The sequence below is a fragment of the Artemia franciscana genome, unplaced genomic scaffold (genome assembly GCF_032884065.1).
Source record: "Artemia franciscana unplaced genomic scaffold, ASM3288406v1 Scaffold_1831, whole genome shotgun sequence".
Lineage (NCBI taxonomy): Eukaryota > Metazoa > Arthropoda > Branchiopoda > Anostraca > Artemiidae > Artemia > Artemia franciscana.
The window spans coordinates 872-21,627 of NW_027062977.1; the positions used below are offsets into that span (position 1 = coordinate 872).

Below are 20,756 nucleotides of genomic sequence, written 5' to 3' on the forward strand. Positions count from 1 at the left end.
GAAACTTATATAATTAAAATCAGCATAAAAATCTGATACTTTTGATTGTTTTGATTCTTTTTGAGTCTGTTGATTCTTTTGTTTTTCTTTAAATACAAATTTTCAAAACAAGTGCTTCCCTTTTATTACAGTATTAGTGCCACTTATAGATTTACAAGTAGCTGGCATTTTAGAGGGTTCTTACATAGATTTAGGTCCTCCCTACTCCTAGTCGTAAATAGGGCAGGAGTGGTTGACCTCCACATCGGATTATCCTGAGCAAGAGACCACAGTTAATTAAGCGATGATCTTATAATTCTTACCTCATCTTCTAGAGAACGATCAATAGTGGTCTGTTGTCTTACCACTCAGTTTGAGGCCCAGAAGAGTCCAGCACCAAACTTCATTGGGAAGTCGCCCTTGCTTCATACGAGTCACTTGATCCCGGTATCGGCACCTTCTAAGTCGCACTTTGTCGGCTATTTGAGGTTGCTCGGTGAGGAACATAATCTTAGTACTAGTTACTCTATCAACACAACTGGTCACAAGCATTCTTCCCCGGCAATTGTTCCAAAATCCTAGTAATCTTTTATGTACAGATCTAGAAAGACTTCAATTTTCGTGTACTAGTGTCAATACAGAGATTCTATTGCTGTTGAATAAGCGCAGCTTCAACTTCAGAGAATACTTGCTAGACCTCAAAATACTATTTAATTAGGAGAATGCTGAACTTGAATGCGCAATTCAAAGGATCATTTCCCTGTCGCAACTGCCGTTTTGAGTTATTGTACTACCTACACTAGATACTTGAATTTACTGACTTCTTCTGTTTCGAGTTCCCCGAATTTAAGACCTGTTGGTAGCAAAGTGATAACGCCATTTGACATTACCTTGGATTTGCTCACATTGATCTGCAGGCCAGTTTGAGAGGCTCTTGAAGCTAGCTCCTCAGTCTTCCGTTGCATATTTTTAAGTCATCCATAAGTTCACTTCTGCTCTATTTGGCCGAGACACGGTCCCTTGAATCTATTATCCTGAGTACGAAAGAAGGCTGTCAGATGAAAAAACCAGAATCGAGGAAAACCGAAGATTTGATTTTATTAGTAACAAAAGCAACTGCCCCTGCCCCTGTTCATCAAGCACCATTCTCAACTGAGGTTGCCGAGTGAGCCCTCGGATGATTTTGGCATCTCTGTATTCCACCGGTAGCTCCTAGTCGAATTACCCCATATTGCATGGTTGGTGGCGTCCGAGGGGCAGGTCTTGGACGAGGTGGAAGGGCAGTTTAAATAACTTCCTTAAAATGACATACATTATCGTTAACAAGCCTCTCCCCCTCCGCTCATGGTTGCAGATCGGTACGGCTAAAGGACTAAGCTTGCGGCACACTCTACACCATTTACCATGGAGCAGGAGTCAAGTCAAGTAAAAGCGCAAGAAAAGTCAATGTATCTAACTTGAAAACCAAATCTCTTGAAAGTGACTCTCGGATAAAGAGAAGTGTAAAGTGACTAGGAGAAAAAGCTTGCATAGATAGGTTCTAAAACCATACTGGCTACACGTGTCGTGAAAATTATTCTTGTTTGGTTTGTCATTTTCGTTCTCTTTATTTTATTTATTTTTTGCACGAAAAAGTAGCCAACGTTTTTCAATTTCTCTGCTGGCTGATTAATCTGCTGTTCTGGTGCAAATATTTTACTTAACGAAAATGCGTCTTGATTCAGAACAAAATGCCACGAAAGCAAATTGCCCTGTATCTCTGAAGATCGTAAATCTGCTTTAAATCGTATAAATCCTGGATGATTGTTAAGGAAATATTTGATGATAATCATTTAGATGTAAATCCACTTATTTAAATGGCGCAAAATTTTGACAATCAAACTTTTTTTTTCTGCTTTTTTCATCGTTCTCCTATTTCTTGTTACAATTTTTTACAATGATTTACAATTGTAACGCTTCGTTTTACAGGCGACTTTAATGAACAACTTCGCGACTTGGATCACTCTCTTAAGAAGTGTGAAGATCATCTTTCCCCTCACGATGCGTTGGGCGATACTGGACGAGATCCTAAAATACTTGAGTGCATGAAAGCAATTCTAAAGGAAATTATAGCTCTCGATCAGAGGCTTGTCGCACTAGATGGAACAACACAAGCTCTTGTAGATGGTGCATATAAACATGGATCAAACGCCTGTCATATTGCAGACCAAGGTGAAGCTATTAGGGGACGATATGCAGACCTGCACCAGCAGCTTGAAGAAAGATGTGCTGCTTTGCAAGTGGCATTTGGAGCTGCAGCTCAATTTTCGGTCAGTTTCTATTTTAGTAAAATAATTGAAAGTATATCATTCCTAAGTAGAGGTGTCATTTGAGGTTCTCAGGCTGAGACTATACTCAGTCTTAATAGAAAAAGAAGGTTTTTATTCTTGTCGTAGTAAGTGCTCCACTGACCCTCAGGGGTGTTCATTCACTAAATTATTGGGGGAGGGGTATATGTTTTTCAAAATTGAGACAAGGGATTTTTTTTTCAATGTAAATACCAAAAAAGATGTTTTTTATATACCTAAAAATATATAACGTATCCTTGTGGAACTGTGCTTGGACGCAGTTAAACTGGACTAGACTTGGAAAATACAATAATACAAATTTTTTATACTTAGTGAAGGAAGAATTTTGTCATCATACTGTTTTAGTTCAGAAGAGGGAATTATTATTATAATTGTTGTTATCATTGGATGAGCTTAAATAATTATTGAAGCTCTTGCTACAAAGGCACATTGCATCCACTTCCAAACACAGGGGGCTATTTGGACCTTTTCGAGCTTGGTAATTGAAATAGGACTCGTCTATCTGTTTTTCCTTGGCATAGAAACCTTCCGTGGTAGTGCCAAGGTATCCACCATTGTTTTCTTGAAGTTGAGAACCCTACTCACCAGCTTCAGACCGGCTTGGGCAGGAAAGATTGAAGGGGAGAGCCAGCGGTCAGTGGCTGTAGTGCTTGATCCTCAGAACTGGTTCTAATAAGAGAACCTCTTTTCCCCACCTTGGATTGTTCTTCAAGGTATATTTTCTTATGCCACAGTCAGCCCTTCAGGTCTCGAGGAGGATTGACCGCTTGGGCAGCAATTACTGACCTCAATCTGTCCAGTCTCGGCAGGGTATCCCAAAGAATACTCCGCCTTAGGGTCAAGGCGCTGGCAAAAACGGCCAGTGGCTACACGTTGACTGATATTAGCAGTAGTAGGTTTTTATTTGTTCCTACTACTCCAGGGTCACACGAGAATGTTGGTTACCGCCCTCCCACCAAGGGGTTGATAAATTGATTCCTCCCATAAAGGTTGAAAAATTGATCTGTTTTTGCAGCTAGTTGAGAAGGGAATGTTATACTAAGATTACCATTTTTGTATTCGCTTTCAGTTTAATTACACCCCCCCTCCTATTGCATGGACGTAGTCCTTTATCGAATGTTAAGTTCGCTAGGTTTTCTTCCTTTTTTCCTCATTTATGAGTCTAAGTAAATATTTTGCTGTTGCATTGTTTATTTCATAAGATGGAATAAACTAGACTGTAACCTAAAAAATGGACAAAGAGACAACATATCCCTCGTAACCTTCGGTAAAAATATTTATTCTAAAAAAATCATCATCTACACATGTTTTTTTATTATGTTTGTTGTTTCTCAGAGCCAACCCTCAAACCATCCCTGGGGGGGGGGGGGAGGAGTCTCATCCCTCACTAAAATATCTTGAAAGAATGCCACACCAACTCATTCTTGAGAGTGATATGTAGTGGTGAGGTTTTAAAAGTACCGCTTTTCATTACAGACGGAAACGATAAAGGGGATGCTTTCGATAATACAAACGAATAATATTAGAAAGTCTTACACAACAATTATGAACACTGAAACTAGAAAAGTATATTAACATGACAAAAAATAAAATTTATGTGTGTTAAGCGTCTTAGAAGAAAAAAAAAAGTGAAAACATTTTATAGCTATTAGTGTAATGAAAGTATTGTAATTTCAAGAACAGTAAAATGCACAAAAACAAATAAATACAAGTATATAGTATTTTATGAAAATTCAAGTTATTTACCGAAAGTTATTAGCTGAAATTTAAAAGAAAAAAAAATACAAAAAAATGCAAGTTCGTAGCATTTATGAAACTTCTGAGTTACCTACCGAAAGCTATTCATCCTGTGAAATTTCTTCAATAATAATAAAAATGTATGGCTGACTGTACTGTATCTTTTGTCTAATTTACTTTTTTCGATGTTTGCAATTTGTTGTCTTTTTTTTTAACCGCGGTGCATGTAAACTAGGTACTGGAATATTTGTCAACAGTATCAAAACAACCCCGTTTTGTTCTGCTGATGTTCTGCTGATCCTCCCTGTTATAAAAAACCTAACAAATGGTTTTGACAATTATCTCAGACACCTCCTGTAGGTGTGACCGCGAAGATTCCAGATGTTTATTTGAACTTTCCATCTAAGATGAAATAAAAATGCAAAGCCAATAGAAGATAAATAAAAGGCTGGTCTCATGTAGCTTTTTACGGTGTGGATATACCAAATCGTTGTTGATTTGCAAAGAACGGTGCCGATTTAAGCTTGAAAAATTTTCAGATATTCATTGTCAGTTTACAAAAACAGTGTCAAATTTCATCATGATTATAAAAAAAAGTCTTCAATCCTCAGCAGCAAAAATCCCTCTCTTCAGCAGAAAAATCAAAGAATTAAATAATAATAGTAATCAAACAGTTAATAATCAAAGAACTTCATAATTTAATAAGGAAAAAGCTTAAAATTTAATGAAATTTTCTAAATGAAATAAAAAATTAAAAAGAATAAAAATTTCAATCATGTCAATCAACTTAACTAAATAGTAAGTTGAGATCAATCATCCAACTAAGATAACCTACAGTTGACTATTGATGTCCATGATGTTTAGATTTGAATATCTCGCGAAAAGGCATTATTTATGTACTACTATCGTTTGCCCACTGAGCTGGTGAATTCTGTTCCTGAAAAAGTTACGTGTGTCGGGCCCTTAAGGAAAGTTTAAAAGAACCCTGAAAAGAGAGAGTTGAGCATCATGTCTCTACTGATTTAAAACGAAAGCAGCTTTAGAAAGTTTAAGTGGTCTTCAGAATCTTTGCTGCGGTTTGCAAAAACCAATTTTATCACTGAAGACAGCCTTGTTTTTGTTCTGGTTGTATGTCTGTGTTGCACAACGTGGCAAAATTGGTGTAAACGGCCCAGTGCTTTTTTTTTTGCTTTATCAAGAAGGCATTGGGCTACCGGAAATGATACCACCAGTATCTGTTGCCGGGAACCCCTTTTGTGAGTCTTCAAGGAAAACAGCCTTTTGTTTACGAAAAAAATGTGATACTTATTAATTGTTTTATAGGAGGTGCTCAAATCTGTCACAGCTGATCTATCTTCATTGGAGCAAGAATTTGACAGTATGGAAGCACCGGCTCGGTTGTTGCCAGTTGTTCAAACACAGCTGGATCAGGTGGCTGACTTTTTCGCTCGGTTGCAGCAGTACCATGACCATCTTGAGGAGACTCGCAGCGCAAGTGAGAAACTGACAAAACAGGGGAGAGATATTCAATCAAGTACAGATCAGATTACGAATATGGAAAAGCATATACTCAAGCTGGAAGAGAGATCGAAAGCTCGTAATGATGAATTGGAAAGAGTTCTCGGGAAATTGGAAAGTTTCTATGGACTGTTGGATAAGGTTTTGATCAATATTGAAGAGTCTTCCAATGAAGAGGTGAAGTTTAAAGCTGTTTAAAGCTGATCAGGCAGCAACAAGCTGAGTTCAAGGTATGAACAGATGTTCTTATTTAATGATTTTCCCTTGTTTTTTTCTCATTTTAGTTTTTTGGTGTATTGCAATGAAAAGATGACAAAAGTGAAAAATTGTGAGTGGGAAGTTGGAAATTGTAAGCCGGTAAGTGGAAAAAATAACAAAAGTGGGAAATTGTAGATGGGAAAGTGGAAAAGATAACTGAAGTGGGAATTTGGGCATTGACTTGAAATTTTGGATTTTTTTGTCGTCTTTTGGCATCCAGAGAGAATGGGGGAGGGGGGGGGGATGAATTATTGCTTGTAATGGATAATATCCGATTTAGAGGGACTGTTGGCTACTTTGAAGTCTGAGATCGTAACCCGTATAAATTTTTTCAAATGCTCACCGAAGAGTCTAGGGGAATACCTGTTGATAAATGTGTGAACTGAATGAGAAATCATTCGGCCAAAATATTTGACAAGTTCGGCTAGATATTATTTATATCTTGGGAACATATCGAGGAGGGATGAACAGATTTTTTTATTTCATGCTTTTACCGTTATTCTGTTATTATTCTTCTTATTTCTTTCCTGTATCACAATGGATAAATATTAAAAAAACGTGAGAAATTTTAAGCTAGTTATTAAGTCATGAAAAAAAGACAGTTCCTCTAAGATTTCACCCAATTTAAGTTAATCGATTGGAAACGCTCGTAGAGGAATATAAAATACATTTTGCATATTTATATATATGTTATATGTGATGTTATGTACGGTGTACGTGATATAATAACGCATATACATTGTTACATTGATGATGAATTGAGAAAAGTTGAAAAAAATTTATTTTTTCAAATTTTGAATTTTAAATTAATTTTGTCCATGGTTTTTATTAGAAAAAAACTATAACCTGTGGGTGATCTATTGATAGCCAATTATTCACATTTTGAAAGTATAACTGATCTAGTATGAATTTCGTCTTTTTTCGTATAAGTTTACATTAAAATTATCTCACCAAATATTTCGAGCGAGATTGGAGAAGGGGAGCAATCGATTTGACCGACCAAAATCGATTTCTCAGTTGAAATCAAAACAGTTGTATTAAAAATACGGTAAAATTTATATTGATCATAAAGTTTAGTTTAGTATTTCAAAAAAGGTAAAGTTCAAAATAAAATATATATCTTGAAGGTTTTGCTTCAAGCTTCAATCGAATCTTCAATCAAACCCTTCAATCTCGATTGAAGCTAATCTAACACACTGTGTCTGGTCAAAATGATTGAGTCATTCAAACTTTCTATCAGTCACAGTCAACGCTTGACCCAAGCGTCAAATAGGTTCATAGACTTGAGTCTATCCATTGACGGAAGCTTTTGGTCAAAATGATTGACCCTCTCAAACCTCCTTTAGACGTTTCCCTAGAGTATAATCTAAACTTAATCAAAAATAGTAAAATTCTCTCATTTCCAAGAAACCTTTTTATTTTGTTGTTATAATAATGAGGGAGGAGAGGGGAAAGCAAAGTAAGCACGATCCCTGTCTCATTAACCGTTTTTTTTAGCACAGAGGTTCTTGCAAAAATATTTGCTTTGTCTTTTCATCGCGCTTCTTCTCCACTAGACGAAAATTTACCCTCGTTATTTGGTTTCTTGTAGGTTTTTTTTTTTTTTTTTTTTTTTTTTTTTTTTTTTTTTTTTTTGTAAAAACGTACGCTAGAAATTCCAAAATATAATTCGGTCGATATATAAACTGTATCTCTTAATGATGGCTAACTCCTTAAGTTGATAAATTAAAGCCGCTTGAGCTCAAAGACAATAACATATCAAAAACATATACAGGGAATATAAATCTTGAATTGGTAGAAGTATCCTTATTTACACGATTTAAAGAATAATTTTTTCTTTATAATTTTAAATAATATTTTAGTTCTGTGAGAAGCTGAGAAACTCATTGGAAGAAACCGTCCTGGAAGCCAACACTGGTCAGGGATTAGTTCAATCTGCAGCACCAGGCGTAACCACTACTAAGTTGGAAGGTGATATAGAGAATATTAATGAGAAATGGAACACATAAAAGGCTAAGGTGAATTCATCTTTCTTCAGGATTGTTACTTGGAAGCGGGAAGCTTTCCCTTTCTAGTTTTTTAAGCCTCCGCCCTAGATTTTGAAAAATACCATTTTTCAGGCCGCTCAAAGCTAAAACCCAGATTTGCCCCTCCCATATCTCGGTTTGCCCCCTAGAACCCAGTTTATCCCCCCCCTTCTAAAATTCAGTTTTTTGAAAATCTTATCAAAACTAAGATAAGCTTGCATAACTTAAGTATCTGCAGAAACAGGTATATCTTTACCTTGTTGGTACTGTTTGGTTCATTTTTTGTCCTGTTCACTTGATTTGGAAAAATTTACTCCAACTTTGCCTCCCTTCCTAAAGATTTTGACAAGGTTACGCCATTGTATTCGTATAATTAAAACCTGGTCAATTTCAATGAAGCCCCAAATAAGGGATTAAATCAATTAATTATTATTTGACTCGCAATCTTTGCACATATGAAAAATTAGAAGTCCAAATCTCCTTGTCCAAATTAAGTCCCAAAAAAGTCCAAACTAGTTGCCATCTGAGGTGAGAAGACAGCTCGCACATCTCGAGCAACACTTTGGGCAACTCCGTATCCAAACATCATCCTGTCTTCTGTTTGTGCTTGAAATATTATATTATACGTATCTGAAAACATAATAGATTAGGAAGGAGGGTTTCTTTCTTTTATTTTATAGCGTTTATGATTTTTATCTTTTTAAGTTTATAATTTTTTTCTATCATTTTATCAGTATTATTAAAGCTTTACCGGTTCTCAATACTTTCATTTAATTTAATTATAAATTTATTCAATCTAAATTCGTTTTCATTTCACTATTTCTTATATTTTTACAAATATGGGAAAAGTTATATGGAAGTACTTTTTTATTAAATGGTTGGCTTGGACTCTTTCCTAGGAAGTCCATCGTCCCTTAAAAATTTTCCTTCCTTTATTTATTGTGCTTGTTAATTTACTGCTAAAATAAATCAATCTTAATGAAATTTCATTTTATTGTGTTTTTGCATCAATCTTTTTCTGAGTATCCCCCCTTCCTCTGGCCTTCTGTATGTAACTCGATATAATTAAGCTTTAAGGCCGAGGGTTCTCAAAGAAACCATTCAATTATAGGTTCTCAAATTTGATTAAATATTAGTTCTTTGTGTCATTTCATGTTGGGGCACGAATTTGAGCATTCTTGCTCTTGGATCGTATATCCTGAAGTAATTTATACTAGATTGTTTTTGTGTTTATCGCTAGATGCTCGCTAGCGTATTTGTTACATCGTCTGCCGCGTAGTAGGTTTTTTTTTTTTCTTAACGTATTGTTTTTGGAGTAGGAAATACTGGAAAGTAGTATTATCTAATAAACATGGGCAGGGGGGAGATTGTGGGGGGAAGGAGGGTGCATTGGCGGTAAAGTGATAAAGAGTACCATATGTTATACCTAAAACATGCCAAATAATTGCTAGGGATTCCCGAGTAACGCCGGCTAGTTCGTTGTATTTCAGATTTAAGTATTCTATGTGTTTTTTTGTGTGTATTTTTTATGCCTCTCATCCGACAAGCTTTGTTGCTGGTATGTTTAAGAAACTACAACCGGAACTATAACTAAGAAAAATAGATTTTATTCTTTTCACTTAGCTTTGGATGTTGCTTGCTGCGATTATCTCAAACCTGTTTTTTTGGAACTTAGTCCATTATAATGCAGGACCGTCTGATTTTTAAACAATTTTTCTTTTTAGTTGTTCGAACGAGAGAGAAAATTGGATGAAGGTCTCCTTCAATCTGGTAAGTTCAAGGAAGCTTTAGACAGTCTTGCCAAATGGCTATCTGACACCGAAGAAATAGTCACTAATAAAAAACCCCATCAGCTGATTACAAAGTTGTCAAAGCACATCTTCTAGATCAGAAATTTTTAATGAAATGTTTATTCAATCGGCAACACAGCATGTCCGCTCTTTTGGATATGGGTCACGACCTAGCCTCGAAACTTGAACCAAAAGAGAAAAAAAGATTTGGAAGAAAGGATGCAAGAGCAAGTAGCCAGATTTGACGTTTTGAGCCAAATGGCTGATGAAAGAATGCAGGCCCTAAACACTGCTATGAGTGTGGCTAAGTAATTCTTGGTAAGTTTTTTTTTCATGCTTTTCTTCATATTCTGTAGACAGTATGCTATGTCAGGTCTTTTGGATATGGTTCACAAATTGGCGTCGACAGATCCCCCCCCCCAAAAAAAAGAAGAAGACGAAAAGAGGGAAGAGTTAGTAGCTATGTTTAATCTTTTTAGCTAGATTATAACAGGATCCAGATGAGTAAATTCAAGTTATTTATTCAAATCGAATGGAAGGGTAGCCCTCTCCATGCAACAATGAAAGGGCAACTGCATAAAAACACCAGAAATTGAATGGCCCTTTTTTATTTTAGTTTTTTTTAAAGGTTGGTTTTGTTTTTAATTTATCCTAAGGACATCTCTACAGCCACTCTTACAGCCACAGTGTGATCTACATTTTTGGACTTGTTAATCTTAATTATTTAGAGCAATGGTACCCAAATGATTTTTGGCTCTACCCAATCTATGCATTTCGAAAATCCTGATGCCTTTGTTGGGACAAATTTTTTTTTATTATTCAAAATTTTACATCTTTTCACCTGAAGGAAGGTTAAAACGTCATTAACTTGGTATATTTTTTCAGGTCTTCGTCGAGACGTACTAATGGCTTATTATTTTGTACCAATGAAAAATATTGTCTGAATACAATACTTTTACTCAATGTATGATGTCATTGCAATACTGTCATATATCTTTCTGTTTTTTAAATGAATATGAATGTAACGTCAATTACATGAAAATGTGACTTTCAGAATTAATGGTATAAAGTATAGTCATCCGAAGGGTGCACGGGATCGCTATGTGGTTGTTTTCAGAATTAGGGCTGTAAAGTATAGTCTGCCGAAGGGTGCATGTCCTGCCCATGATTCAGCTATATAGTTGGGTGTTTTTCAGTTATATCATTGGGGGGATAGGGGTTGGGAGTAAAGTTTAGCAACACTGCATAAAAATGTGTTAGGTACAATTTTTCTGCATAGGTTAAAAAACCTATATCTAATTGAACAAAATCATGTAAAACTAAACCCTCACACCTTGTTACCAAAGAGGAATTGAGAAGAACTATATGTATCAATGAATAGCTAAAATTCTAAGCTATGCTTCAATATTTGCATTATTAGAATTATTTAGGATCCAACACTTGAAATTATTAGTTTATTGACTTATCTAGAAAGACCTCTTTTTGGAAATACCTATTATCCTATTTTGACATATATATCCTTTCATTCTTTCAGTTTTATTGACATTAATACAAAGCTGAATTTCTTCTAATTCTAAAAACGTAACTTTTATTGCTTGATATTTATTCTATAAGCCACAAATATTGAATATAACTTATTTTTTTAATTTGCTGGTCGAAACAGAGACCATATTTTTAATTCCTGCTGACAAATTATTGGTGAAAATTTCACCTAGAAGGAGGGACTCTTGTTACTACCCTGTACTCTAGTATGGGTTATGCCTGTGCCCTACGTTTGGAATCGCAGCCCTACGTTGGAGCATGTAGCACATTTTTAGTGAATACTGAAATGTATGTTGACATGCCACCAACTGCATCGTATTAGTAACCATAGTCCTCTATAGGCTAGAATTTTCTTTTTGAAGCTAATTTTCTATTGAAAAATTACTTCAAATCTCTAGTTGCAATTGTGTCCCTTAGAGTTTGGTTATTTTCTTTTGTCTTATTAAAAAAAAATATATATATAAAAAAGCCCCTCCCCGCTAGATTAAAAGAAAAATACCTTATTTTTATCTTTGTTAAAAAAATTGAAAAAGCCTCCGTTCCCCCAATTGTTTGAAAGTGGACTAACTATTAATTGGGATAAAGGGTGGAGTTAAATCAAAAGACACTGTTTGGATCCAGGCTATCCAAAAAACAATGTCTGCAACATTTAGGGGGATGAAGCAGAGACTTTTGTTTAGAGTAAGAGAGATGCCTGAGGGAGGGGCAAGGGGACTTGAAATTATGTGTTAAGAGAGGGATTAAATAAATTTAATTGTCAACTGGAACGTTTTTGTTTCGACGCAGTTAAGTGTCACAAAATTCATTGGAAACAAGAATCTTATTTATTTTCCTTTGCTGATGCATATCTGACTAACTCAAGACTTTCGTATTACATCCACCATTTTAAATTGTCAGTAGACTTCTGACCTTTGCTTAGCTTCAGTTTCTTGTTATTGGTTTCTTACTATAAAAAATAACCCTCCTCTCCCTCATCCTCCTCACAATCCTTAGTAAGGATTCCTTACCCTCCCTCCCCTCTTCCCTTTTTCATGTCTTGAAATAATCTATCTACCAGGATCAACTATCTCCTTTTATGGAATAGTTGGACAAAAATGGGAAGAAAATTAGGGATATGGACAAAAATAATATAATAAACAATATGTAATATAAAAGGTAATTTAAAAACTTACTTCATCCTCCTCTGCCTCTTTTCTGCGTCATAGAGTAAGTTATTTCAATCCCTTCCAGGATCAATTATCTCCTATAATGAAATGGTTGGATAAAAATGAGAAGAAAATTAGGGATATGGAAGTGGTACCTACCGATGAAGTCAAAAGTTTCAAACGCGACTTAGGAACACGATCTATTGCATGAAGAGATCGTGGCAAAAAGATCGGGCTTTGCGACACTTTCAGATACTGCTTCCGCTCTTATGATCCTTGTTGGTGAAAAAGAGGCCTGTGGTTTGGCAGATAAAGTGGTCTACATCACTGACCGCTATGTGGGTTAGTATGTTTTAGTATTAATAAGAACATATATATATATATATATATATATATATATATATATATATATATATATATATATATATATATATATATATATATATACATATTGGAATTTGGAAAATATATTGGAAAATTCTTACTTTGGAATTTGCTTTTCTAAGAAGTCTGAGGAGTCGTCCGATTTCGTTTTTTCAAGGAACTTTCTGAGCAATTTATATAAAAAAAAAAAATGGAATTTATAAAAAGAAATATGAAAAAAATATAATTATGTTGTTGAAACTGGAATATAGTAAGAATAAAGTATAAAAAACTGAAATATGAGCCTCAATCCATATTGATATATGAACTAGTTCATTTTTATAGCACTTGGTATTAACCAAGTGACATATACCAATCGCAAATTCTGTCGGTCCCGGTTTTGCTACTTTAGGCACTTCCAGGTAAGCTAGAACGATGAAATGTGGCAGGCGTATCAGGGACCGGACTAGATTATATTAGAAATAGTCCCTTTCCCGATTAGAACCTCTGGGGGGGAGTGGGGGCCCGGTAATTCGGAAAAAATTGAAGTATTTTTAACTTACGAACGGTTGATTAGATCTTAATGAAATTTGATGTTTGGAAGGATATCGTGTCTTAGAGCTGTTTTTTAAATCCCGACCGGATCTGGTGACATTGGGGGATTTTGGAGGGGGAAACCTAAAATCTTGGAAAACACTTAGAGTGGAGGGATCGGGATGAAACTTGGTGGTAAAAATAAGCACAAGTCCTAGATACATGATGGACATGACTGGAACGGATTTGCTCTCTTTGGTGTAGTTGGGGGGGCGGGGTTAATCTTGAAAAATTAGAAAAAATGAGGTATTTTTAACTTATGAACGAGTGATCGGATCTCAATGAAATTTGATATTTAGAAAGATATCGTGTCTCAGAGCTCTGATTTCAAATCCCGATCGGATCTGGTGACATCGGGAGGTTGGGGGTTGGGAGGGGGAAACCTAAAATCTTGGAAAACACTTAGAGTGGAGGGATCGAGATGAAACTCGGTGGGAAAAATAAGCACAAGTCCTAGATACATGATTGACGTAACCGGAACGGATCCGCTCTCTTTGTGATATTTGGGGGGGTTAATTTTTTAAAATTAGAAAAATGAGGTACTTTTAACTTACGAACGGGTGATCGGATCTCAAGGAAATTTGACATTTAGAAGGATATCGTGTCTCAAAGCTCTTAATTTAAATCCCGACCAGATCTGGTGACATTGCGGGGAGTTTGGGGTGGGGGAACCTAAAATCATGGAAAACGCTTAGATTGGAGGGATCAGGATTAAACTTGGCGGGAAAAATTAGCAGAAGTCTTGAAAATTGAGGTATTTGTAACTTACGAAAGGGTGACCAGATCTTAATGAAATTTGTTATTTAGAAGGATCTTGTGCTTTAAAGCTCTAGTTTTAAATTCCGACCAGGTTCTGTGACATTGGGGGGAGTTGGAGGGGGAAACTGGAATTCTCGGAAAACGTAAAAACTAGGGTACTTTTATCTTACGAATAGGTGAATGGATCTTAATAAAATTTGATATTTAGAAAGAATTCATGTCTCACAGCTCTTATTTTAAATCCTGACCGGCATTAAGCCCTTGATTTTCCTTTTAAATCAATCTATTGATTCTTAGGATTTTGTTAGAGCTCATACCATATGAGCTCTTGGCTCTTCTTGCCTCGTCACAAGTGCCATACGGGCTCTTAGCTCTTGTTAGTAGATAGTAACGTATAGACTAAGACTTTATTTTGTAGCTGGTGACGATCAGCTTCAAACCGAAAGATCCCTATTTCATTTTAGCTTGTAGGCGTCTCTAAATGTTTAGGTTTCACAAATCAAAAAGTGCTCTTTTGACAAATAGTGTATTTTCTATGGATTATCTATCTACAGGATTGGGTCCCTAATTAGACTATTATGGCCCGTGGACTCTTAGAAAATAATAGGGCCCGTAGACCTTTATAAATATATAGGTTCCATGGACTCTTTAAAAGTAAGTTGAATTATTGAGACAATGCTTCTATTTTTATACTGTCCTACCATGCATACAGGGGTGAATTCTGAGAAATCAGTCCTAGCAATTCCGTACTTATTACATTTTAGAGTCTTATAAATCAGATATGAGAACGTTTTATTCCCGAGAACTGACATTGTAGCGATGTCGGACTGAAGTCCATGTGAAACTTCAGTCCATACTATTTTATCGCTGGTAAATATGAATGTGTGGACTAGGGACTATTTTTGGTAATGTGAATGATCTGGTTAATGGAAAAAATTTTGCCGGACTATATTTATTTTTTGGCAATTTTGGGTTTAAAATACTAAAATTGGTAAATAGAAAAGAATTTTAGAGTTATTTTGATCTCTTAAGGTTAATATTTTGGATCGAGTCCATATGCCGTTTGCGCTTTATTATTGAATTTGCAAAGACATCAAGAATCTTTAACAATTATACCAAGGACATCAAAGTGAAAATATTTTTGGCCGCTTGGACTCATCTTAGGTCTATTCATTTCTGAAAACCGCAACATTTTCAGATTTTTCTCTTGTAGGGTTAAAAATTATGATTGTTTCTCTTTGGAGGGAATCATGCTTTTGCCTGTTTTCCTAGACTGACACATGAAAATAAATGTCTAGTGATCCCCAAGACAAGGTTCAAGGCAATATAACCAATATATACAAAATATTAGGTAACTCAAGGCTGAGAGTATAGCTCGAATGCAATTGAGCTACCTTTAAACCTACACCTTCACAACTACACGACAACTACACCTTCAGAGAGAAGTTGTACCTGCTTAAGCTTTTTGGTGCTAAACAAAATTATTTTAATTACCAAAAACCACACAACTGCATATGGAGGTCTTTTGTATTAAAATCGAGTTACTTTTCTTTGAAGACATTCTTTTCTTTCAATATTAAATAAGTAAATAAATAATTGAAATAAGTTATTTTTTAATATAATTAATTTAATAACGTAATAAAGTATGACATAATAATTATAATAAATAAATTATTTTCTTGGTTAAATAAGTAATAAGTAGAGAGGAAGAAAAGAAATTTGAATCTTGAGTGAAGGGAATCTTGAGTGTTGAGTGTAATTTCTTGTGAATTTAATTTCTTTGGCAGTTGTGCCAAAGAGCACGGGGGGAGAGAGCCACCACAATAGAAGGCTTAGTGCAAAGAGTCAATAGTCGGTTTTATGCCATTTGTGAACAGATACAGAGACGTGGGTAGCGGCTGCAACTTACTAAACAGGTTTGTTGCATTTAAGACTATTTTGACATGATTTATATAATTTTATCCATTTCTGCGTATAATGAGGTTACAAAAAATATCCTAAGATGAGGGAAACGGATATTTTTTAAAGAAACAGAAAGGAAGGTATGAATAATTTCTTTTAAATCTGGTTTTTGATCCCTCCCCTCTCCTTCGCGACTTTCTGGGGTAAAACTGAGTGAAATACCCAAAACGTCATATATTTGGTCCTTTAAATATCCCTGCGCAAGTACCAAATTTTTCTATTTTTTAATATACTCATATGTTTTTAACTTAAAGAATGAAAAAAGGATTTTATTTTCACTGTGCTTGGTACTTATGAGCAAAATTTTTTTTATTCCAGAAAATGACCGCTGGAATTTCTGAACACAAACCATTGGTTGGCAAACTTTTTTTATGAAGGTACACAACATTTCTTTTTTATTAAAGTACCCTAAAAATATAATTCTGCCGTTAAAAGTGTCGCTAATAGAGAAAAAGCGTTTAAACCTGGCAAAGCCCTTAAAGGTATACAAAAAATAAAAAAAAAAAACTTTCACAAAGAAAACTTCTTTTTCTTACAGACCGCAACTTTTAGATGTAGCATGAAAGAATTTAGATAATCACAAGCCGTAGCATAAATTCGAATTGAAATCTTACTATATATTTTCGAAATAAACTGAAAAATTTAAGTAAAAAATCCACGAGATTTTTTTGTAAATAAAAGCGTTTGATCCAAGTTCTGTGCTAAAATAGAATTTTAATATCAATATTCCTTCTCTTTTTTTTTTACCTTGAAATACCAAAGGCAAAGACAAATTGACGCAACCTCCGATCAGGAAAAACCAGAACTTCAATTATTAATTTGGTGGTTGTTGGGACTGAATTAAAAAATAAAAGAAGCCTGGTTGAAGAATTTAGATAACCACAAATCGTTGCAAAAATTCGACCTTAAATCTTTCTATTTATTTTCGAAATGAACTTTAAAATATTTAGTAAAAAAGTTACGTGTTTTTCTAGCAAGAAAAACAAGTGTTCGATGCCGGATTGGCGCTAAGATCGAATTGAAATTTAATAATGTCGAATTTACATAATTGCTTATTTTTTTGACGGTTCAACGTCACAACACTGATAGAAAAGTGACCTTGTTCTAAAACTTCATTGATAATTAGTAACCACAACAAAAATCTTAGAAAATTATGGTTTTCAAGAATGAATAAATTTAGGGCGGATCCAGGAGGCAATTTTTATTTTTATTTTAATGCCTGTGGTTTTTTTACTTCTTGTATCTTATTAAGCTCCTGTTTCAATAAGGTAAAAAGTAATATATTATTAATCTATTTTATACAAATTCAAAATAATATGTTCTATTTTTTATTTTATATTTCAAAGAATCTAATCAGATTATGATATAGTCGTCAAATTACCTTTGGCATTAATTTTTGATAATTTGGTATTGAGTATAAGTTTGTTTTTTCAGTGTTTTCCAAACTTACCATGAGATTAAGGTTGGGTTCTGGATATATTTTAAATCTTGAAGTTGACTAAATGTATTGTCGATATATATTCTATATATATGCATTATATATTAAAAATTCTATTTCTTCTCCCCCTCCCCCAACATTGACTTGTTCGTTTTTTAAATTTTGGGATTTATATGCTTATGACTGTCATAAACCAAAACACATTTCCAATATATTTTACCTACTACTACTACTAATAACTCACTGCAGCACCAAGCCGCCTGAGGCCAACACAGCTACGCACGCTCCTCCTCCAACCTAATCTATTTAAAGCCTCCCTCTTTACACCCTCCCAGGAAGTTCCCATTTCCTTTAAATCCTTATTTATGACATCCTCCCAACCCAGACAAGGACGACCTGCTTTCCGTGTAGCCCCAGACAGTTGGCCAAAAAGGACAATCTTCGGTAATCTGTCATCCTTCATCCGTAGAACGTGGCCTAGCCATCTCAACCTTTCTTTCATTATAGCCCCAGAAAGCGGGATTGAACCACACTTTTCGTACAACCTACTGTTTGAAATACGGTCAGTCAGCCGGGTACCCAGAACAATCCGTAGGCAATTTCTCTGGAAAACATCTAGTAAATTTTCATCTGCTTTTCGGAGTGTCCATGCTTCAGAACCATATTTGACCACTGTCATCACTGTAGCTTCCAATATTCTAATCTTGGTTTGTAGGCTTATCTTTCTATTCTTCCAAACTTTTTTTAACTGTGAAAAAACACCCTGAGCTTTAGCTATTCTACTTTTAACATCTTCACTGCTCCCACCATCTTTACTAATAATACTACCAAGGTAACTGAAGCTCCCAACCTGATCAATCTTTTCGTTACCTAAGGTCACCTGTTCATCTTCACTTATTCCTAACCTTAGTGACTTAGTCTTCTTAACATTAATTTTCAAGCCTATTTTAGCACCCTGAACTCGTAAAACCTCTAAAAATTCATTCATTTTGCTCACACTTTCATCTAATATGCTTAAATCATCAGCATAATCTAAGTCCAGGAGCGTTCTTCCTCCCCATTTGATTCCATGGTCTCCAATTGCCTTTCCTGTGCTCCTTAAGACGAAGTCCATCAAAATGATCCATATAAAGGGGGATAGAACACAACCCTGCTTAACTCCTGATTTAATACAAAACCAGTTGCTAACCTCATTTCCTACCTTAACCGCAGCAGTATTATTCTCATACATAGTGCAGATCACTTTAATATATTTTTCTGGTATACCATATAACGATAAGACCTTTGTTAACGCTGTTCTATCAATAGAATCAAAAGCTTGCTCATAATTGATAAAACTAAGGACCAAAGGTGTTTGACAACAAAGGGACTTCTCAATTATTAACCTAAGAGTGAAAACATGGTCAACACATCCTCTACCTTTTCTAAAACTGCATTGTTCTTCCCTGAAAACTTTGTCTACAGCATGTCTCAGTCTAAAAAGTATCATATTACTCAGTAATTTGCTACCTACAGAGACCAGACTAATGCCTCGATAATTCCGACATTCACTCTTGTCACCTTTCTTATACAGTGGTTTAATTAAGGTTTTCCTAAAATCATTGGGTACTTCCCCTTTTTCAAAAATCATGTTCATAATCTTCAGTAGCTTATTCCTAACCTCAGAGCCACCATATTTAAGGAACTCATTAATCATACTATCAGCACCTGGGGCCTTATTATTTTTTAATCCTTCTAGTACTGTCGCTAATTCTTCCTCACTAAACAAATCTTCCTTCACATCCAAGGTATCACAAACTTTTTCATTTTCATCTATATCTTTTCCTGCAACTGTATCTCGGTTTAGCACATTCTCAAAATGTTCCACCCATCTTTCTTTAACTTTTTCCTTATCACTAATTGTGACCCCATTTCTATCTTTAACTGGGACTAGTCCGGATCGGCTACTCCCTTTCAATTTATTAACATGCCAGTATAATATTTTACTATTATGCCGTCTAGCCGCATCTTCCAGATCCTCAGCAATTTTATCCATCGCCTCCATTTCACATCTCCTTAGTTCATATTGTAATGCTTTCTCCACTTTCTTTACATTCCTTTTGTTTTCATACGACCTATCGCTCAGATAATTCTTATACAAACCCCTTCTACTCTCTATTAAACCTAAAGCTTTTTCACTAATATTCCTAGTTGCTGTCTTAGCACTCTTCCCTAGGACACCATCAGCAACTTCACAAATTGTTTTTCTGAAATTATTCCATCCATCTTCCACATTGTCAAATTTTAAACCCTCAAGTTTAGTACTCAACTGTTCCTGGAATTTTTTTCTCAAATTTTCATCCTGAAGTCTACCAACATCATAACTTTCCGGGAGGGAGTTACTCTTCCGAAATTTCAGCTTTAAATTAACCTTAGACACTACTAGATGGTGATCTTTACTTTTAACATCAATAACGGCACTCCTATACACCCTAGTATCTTGTATTGATCCTGCTAGTCTTCTGTTTACAATAACATAATCAATAAGGTTTGCTGTCTTACCATCACGTGAATACCATGTCAACTTATGGGCCATTTTGTGACCAAACACCGTATAGCACATTAAACCATATTTTATGGTGAAAGTATCTTAAATTACCGAAAGTATCATAACAATAAAAAAGATTGTTTTCCTAGTTTACTTTTACCTTGCCATGAAATTCATTACAAAGTTACTTTGCTTATGATATCTTTATATTAATGTAAAATAACCGTGAGTCATTAGCCATAATAGTAATAGCAGGGTTATACCGGTCTTTGTGACATAAATATGTGATTTTTGTCAATATGACAATCATTAAACACCACATTATAGACTTAATTTTTTCTTGAAGATATCAAGAAAGATGGATAAACTTTTAAAACTCTGGGAAAATGTTGTAAATGCTACATTTGAGCGAGGCAGATCGTTGGAAGAAGCCCTTTCCATTGCATAACAAATCTGGAACGAACTTCAAAACGTTTTGGCCTCCTTGAAAGATTTACAGGTACGTGATTCAGTATATCTACCATGTCCGTGATTTCCCTTTATTTCCCTGTATGAAAATTCTCCGAAATCTCCAAAAAAAAAACAACGCCAGTGAAAACTTTCAATTTGTAGTTCATGTTAGCGTTCTTTTGTTTACGAACGTTCATTTTAGAGCTTTAAACAATCAATTTAGCTTCTTGTTTTTTGCTAGAACAGCGATGTACATGCCCAATGGTACACTTAGCACTGTGAATAGAAAGCACAGACAGAAATGAAAGCCATTTTAACC

At 35.1% G+C, this 20,756-nt stretch overlaps 1 protein-coding gene across 1 annotated transcript; it reads left to right on the forward strand.

Annotated features, from left to right (window-relative positions):
• Positions 1 to 314: 314 nt before the first annotated feature.
• LOC136042714 (microtubule-actin cross-linking factor 1-like) lies at positions 315 to 20,425 on the forward strand (the record flags this gene model as incomplete). Its single annotated transcript, XM_065727677.1, has 6 exons — positions 315 to 475; positions 1,948 to 2,288; positions 5,388 to 5,812; positions 12,430 to 12,686; positions 16,341 to 16,399; positions 20,334 to 20,425. Coding segments are annotated over 3 exons (895 nt in total), but the record flags the coding sequence as incomplete, so codon positions are not given.
• Positions 20,426 to 20,756: the final 331 nt, after the last annotated feature.